The sequence below is a fragment of the Toxotes jaculatrix genome, chromosome 10 (genome assembly GCF_017976425.1).
Source record: "Toxotes jaculatrix isolate fToxJac2 chromosome 10, fToxJac2.pri, whole genome shotgun sequence".
NCBI classification, from domain to species: Eukaryota; Metazoa; Chordata; class Actinopteri; family Toxotidae; genus Toxotes; species Toxotes jaculatrix.
This window is the reverse complement of record NC_054403.1, coordinates 7,752,756-7,758,514: the sequence shown is the minus strand read 5'-3', so window position 1 is coordinate 7,758,514 and position 5,759 is coordinate 7,752,756. Positions and strand designations below refer to the sequence as shown.

At 47.7% G+C, this 5,759-nt stretch overlaps 1 protein-coding gene across 1 annotated transcript; it reads right to left on the bottom strand.

The window, feature by feature from the left end:
• Positions 1-3,716: 3,716 nt before the first annotated feature.
• Positions 3,717-5,759, bottom strand: purab (purine-rich element binding protein Ab). Its single transcript, XM_041047939.1, has one exon. It carries the CDS (start codon positions 5,673-5,675, stop codon positions 4,830-4,832), a length of 846 nt encoding a protein of 281 aa, XP_040903873.1. The 5' UTR covers positions 5,676-5,759; the 3' UTR covers positions 3,717-4,829.

The window sequence follows — 5,759 nt, the reverse complement described above, 5'->3', positions numbered from 1 at the left end:
TTGTACAGTTTGGTAGAGGCGGGCGGCCTCCACCCACATTACGTTTGTGGAAGTTTGCTGTTATAAGTCGTGTACATGTGTCTGTTTGAATGCAGTCAGAAACACGGATAATCTCCCTGTTGAAGACAGGAGGAGCAAGCAGACAAAACACCTACAGCTGGAGCCATCATAGCAATCTGACTTTGAGTCCATGCAACAGGTAGTTACGGCTGCGCGTATGTCTACAATTTAATCTGCCTTCTGTTTCCATCAGTTGAAATGTGTAAGGAATGGTCTGCTCACCTTGAGTTGAGTGAGCAACAAAAAATAAAAAGCTCTTTTAAATAAAGATTTGACAAAATAAATACTGCAGTGATAACAGAGAGTGCTATGATGGCTACTGCTGTATAGTAAATCAAAACATAATCCTTGTCAATGCTAACAGCTTCAGTGCAGCTTCACCCCTGTACGCTGAACTTAGCCAGAGCCACTGAGGACAGCACACGGCTAGATCACTGACAATTCACACGCGAAACAAGACGAAAAACATCTGCCTACCATTTTGCATTTGAGTCCCAGAAATGGATGACCGTGTAATGTGGGCACAACATGGCTGCAAGGTCACTCCAAGTTTTGCCGTGACACTGGGTAAGCTCTCATACACTGAGAAATCCGATTTGATCACACTGTTTTTCGGGAAGATCACAAGTGCCCTCCCCCTCCGTAACTCTGTAACAGAACCACGGCCCAAAACAACAACAGAATCGTTCTGACCCAGTAGGACCCCACAACTGACCCAGTAGGACCTGGCGATTACAGTCTGTAACAAAACAAGACGGCATGTCTTTTACTCTTTAAAAAAAAAAAAAAAATGTGCGTTTCACAGAGTGAGGCATTCACAATGTGAACTCAATGAGCAGGTTCAGGCTCTCCTTATATTTGGCCATTAGAGAAAGAGAACGAGAGAAAGGAAGTGTTGTATTTCCAGTCTTCATGTAGCATGAGCCTCCTGGAGGCCTCAATTGAATTAAGCTAAAGCTAGAACACTTTGGGGAATAAGTGCTGTATCACAACAGAGAGTCCATACTCGTGTTGAACTCAAGATGACCTCAGATTGACCTCAGATGTGCTTTGTCGGGCACATAGTCATAGGTGGCTTTGTACGTGTTTTTAATGGAAATGGGCTTTTTTATAATTCACAGGGCAGTGTGAGGAAATATCATCATCTGTGCAAGAGGAGAAAGAGACTTCCTGTTCTTCTCCAAAACCGAGAGAAAAGTCCTATAACTGGATCTGTCTGACCGCCGGGTCAGTAGGTCGTGGTAGCATGCTGCTGGTAAGCCCCTACAGTGCAGTGCCAGGCTTCATCAGGCCTTTCACCAACACACAGAGACAAACCTGGGCCAAAAAGTCCTGCGTAGAACAGATGGGATTTTCTGGAACATTTTTCTTGGCTCTGTTGCCACAGGCATTACCAATCAAACACAGATCAACTTTTTAAAGCAAGGATTCAGCGAGACTTCTGATACCTTTTCAGCCCAGGTGTGCTTCGGGGGAATTCTGCGTCAGTCTAGCCTCAGCTTTCCCACGTATCTGGGAGACCTAGGCTGAGACTACGTTCACAGCTTTTATCCAGCCGAGGCCTCTAAAGCTGCAATCCATGCAGTCTGTGTTTCCCCTTCATGCCAGCTAGGTGGCACGTCACTCTGACGGGGCCTGTGGCCAGGCTCAGTCATCTTAGCTGTTGTAGGCGAAATTGCTTTAATTAAAGCTGATAGATGAACTAACCATTTGAAGCATATCGATTGTTAACCAGCACTTCAATGTAAGCCTAGAGGTCGTTTAGGTCAAAAAGAAGGAATGGTCTGTGTGTCTGAGAGAGGCATTCGGAACAAGTATCTGCTGCACGGACAACGAGCCACGGCCTTTCTTATGCACTGAATGCAGAGGAGCAGACCTGAGATCAGAGTCTGCCCACACCAGAGAGCGGGATTGTAATCCTCATTGTAAAAACAACAACAAACTCCTCTGTCCTTTGGGTCTGCCGCGGCTGATCACTATCGCAGAGCTCAAGTGAAACCGTAGACAAGCCAAAGTCAGATCGTAGTTCACCTGTCCTGCGATCGGGAGTCCCAGGCGAGAGAGGGGTCGCACTCAGGCTCCAAACACACAGTTTCCTGGCTTCTAATGACAGGGGGCCTTGTGCAGTTCTAGACACCATTCAAAATACTTTAGAGGCCTCCCAAACACTCAGATAGCAACAAGAGGCCTCAACAGGGGGAAACTGTGTATGTGGGTGTGTGTGTGTGTGTCAGCCACCCCTGGACCCAAGCCCCAAGGTACTATTCAACTTCAGTGTAGGCCACAGCAGAGGGGCTGACATGGAGACAGTTAAAGGTTGTTGACTGTCTGCATTGCGTGTGTGTGTGCGTGTGTGCTTGGAGAGGTACGAGGAGGGAAAGGGTTTTCTCTGGGGTGACTCCGTAGGGGGACGTAAAACACCCGAACTAGTCTATGCGCACTGAGAGACGGACAAGGCAGCCTACTGGTTTACAGAACGTGACAGGAAAAATACCTCACTACTAGTCTGACTTTTTTTTTCCACTTTGAGCAAATGCTTGAGAAGAAAGACTTCACATTTCGGAAATATAATGCAGATGCATCAACCTCATCATCATGCTTTCAAATATCTACTGATCACATAGCCTATACATTTTTTCGTCTTTTAATAGTCTATACACGTGATACAATGCCGCGATTGGCACGTACACAATATTGCACACTAAGATGAAATGTCCTACACTAGTCAGTGGCTTCCTCTCTGCCTGGGAGGGAGAAACCTGACACGTTTTGGACAACATAACGTGGAGAAAAGGACTTCGATGAAAAAAAAAAAAAAAAAAGCATCAGAATAACAATAATGCAAAAGTGACATATTCTGAGCGGCGAGGCCCCCAGGGAGCGATCAAGGGGCTGTAGCACCATAAAGAGATAGATACTGCCTCGGCCCTGCACTGATAGGCCTCTACATCCACTGGACTGCACTCAGACTGACTGCATGGGACCGGCCGGCTGGCCTGCCTGGCTGGCTGACTGCCTGGCTCTTTAACAGCATCCATCTCAGCTCTGACGAATAACCTCATCCAGCCGCTCCTGATTTTGTTTTTTTGTTTTTTGTTGTTGCTGTTTTTTTTTTTGTTTTTTTTTTTGTTTTTTTTTTAACATCATGGTGCATATGGTGTGCAAAGCCACCCGTAACATCTCCAGATGAATCGCCATGCTGACACCCAGTGCTGCCACAGGCGATACATCCTAGGTTGCTTCCTGTTCCAGGGAGACACATCTCTACTCTGTGAGAGGCCACCCAGCCAGGTGTGCTGCTATGGGATTCTGGGCTCCAGGGGGCCATGACACACTGAGGCCCCCACCCTTTTCCGTAGCGTACATATGGCAGCACCTCGTCTCTCTGAAGGGCCTGCTCTCCAGCTTGGAGCTCTGTTTCTGCCTACCACCACCGTCGCCCCCCCCATGCTCCCAGCGGCCTTTCAGCTTACTTTTGGTGTTGCCACCCATGCTCCATGCACTGCAGGGGTGTAAATCCCGCAGCCCTGGTGACTGTATATTTCTGCCTACATAACAGCACTCGTAAATGAAAACGTACAGCGGTCGAGGTCACAGACCATCCACGTGAGAACACGTAAACGAGTGGAGTGTATAAGGCACGGGTCGTAATGACGTCAGAGAGGATGCGTTGCCTCGCCGCGTGCTGCGCTGACGCGTCTTTTTTGTTTGTTTTTTTTTTATTTTTGTTTTTGATTTTTTTTAAATGGTTTTTTTTGTTTCCGCGCCTTGCGCTCCCACAAGTGGACCTCATCCTTTTGCATCCCCCACCCCCCCCCGCCCTCCCAAGAGGAAAAACAACAAAGTAATAAAGAAAAAACTTAACCCACAGAAAACGTGGGTATCTTAATAAGGATTTTTTTTTACAGCTGATTCACAAAATCATAATTAGTACATCTAAGTTAGCACTTTTTTTTCCTTTAAGTTTATATGGACATGGTGCAAGAGGGTTGATATTCAATATAGTAGCTCAGAGATAGATTTATCCCATTTGTTTGAGGCGCAGAAAATAGGCTATTTATTTTTGAGTCTCAACCTTTCCATAATGGCATGATAGAAGTGCTGTCATTAGCCTACTACATTTTAGGTCAAATTAAAGACTATAGCCTACTTTGCCAAACTTCTTCAAAACATGAGCCTACACGCATGCTGACAGGTGTTTACAGGCCTGTAGTGCTGCGTTCTGCAATTCATACACTTTTAGAGCGCTTTCATATTTATTCTGCGTACCTTTATAATAAACTATACATCTGGTATCAGATTTTGGTTTCATAAAGTCCATAATATATTCTCTTTGTGCTGATGTCAAATATTCGTTCTACATGAAGACTGTCATTTAATATAATAGACCTCTGGTTTTATTTTTGATTAAATTTTAGTATATTACCAGTTTGAAAACATTTAAACATTTTCTTTCGAAATAGCTTTGATGTGTGCAAAATCTGTCGTTGATAGAGATATAAACACTCTGTTCATTGTCATTTAAATCAAGTAGGAAACAGTTCATATCTTACAGTTCAATCCTTGATAGCAGCGGCTTACTGTTACATGGGTGGTAAGTGGGGTGACATCCAGTAAAATGAGCGAGGAGACAGCAGAGGTGCTGCCATGTCTGTGGAGGTTGTGTGTGTGGGGTGATTCCCTTGGAAATTCTCTTTCTATTTTACAGTTAAAAGTCTCGTTTTCTCTCAGAGTTCAGTTGTTTCGTTTCTGCTCTCCCAAAATCCGCGTCAGTCATCGTCGCCTTCATCTCCGCCGTGTGGGCCCTCAGGTAGCAGTTCGGAGGCCCGTTTCTCTCTACTCCTCTCCTGGATCTTCCTCATCTCCTCCGCGTATTTACAGAAGGTGTTTCCGAATTTGGACCACACTTTGCACGGAACCGTAATGGAGTTCCGGTACGTGGGCTTCACCTCGCTGACCCGCATGAAGACCCCGTACTTATTGGAGCCCACGTCAAAGAAGAAGCGCTTGTTGTCGACCGTGAGCGAGGTGCCCTCCGGGAGCTCCGCCGGCTCCTCGTCCACGCCGTAGTCGTCGATGAGTTTGGCCAAAGCGTCGCGGAACTCGATGAGACCCTGCGCCGGCAGAGCGATGGTCTGGCCTTGCGCGCTTCCCAATCCGGGCCCCCGATTAACGGTCTGTCGGATCCTCAGGAACCGCCCCCTCTGGTTCTCTTTCAGATCCATGTAATATTTCCGATTCTCCCGAACCAGGAATTCGCTCTTGAGCGCCCGCCGGGGCTCATCCTGCACCATGTCCGGGTTGGTCGGGCCCAGCTGGGCGTAATGTTCGATAAAGTCCCCGAGATAATCGCGGAACTCCACGGCAACCGACATGGAGAGAGTGAGGCGGCTCTTGTTTCCCCCAGCCCCGACCTCGGCTATCTTTAGGAAGCGGCCTTTAACATTCTGCTTCACGTCAAGGTAGAAGCGCTTGTTCTGGATGTCGACGCGCTTGGAGGCGAGCTCCTCGGTGTCGTGCTGCAGCCGGGACATGGCGCCCATCGCACCCGGGGGCAGCGAGCCGGGGCCTGCGGTGGGCCCTCCGTGGTCACTGCCACTGTCTCTGTCCGCCATGATGCTGCCTCCCTGCTTTACCTTCCACCGTCTCCCTCTGCCTGCTGCAACCTCGACTGCCCGTCAAACCACTCCGCCGCTCTA

Bases quoted from the DNA above. Each gene is read 5' to 3' on its own strand.
- purab (XM_041047939.1), bottom strand. From the start codon at position 5,675: ATGGCGGACAGAGACAGTGGCAGTGACCACGGAGGGCCCACCGCAGGC.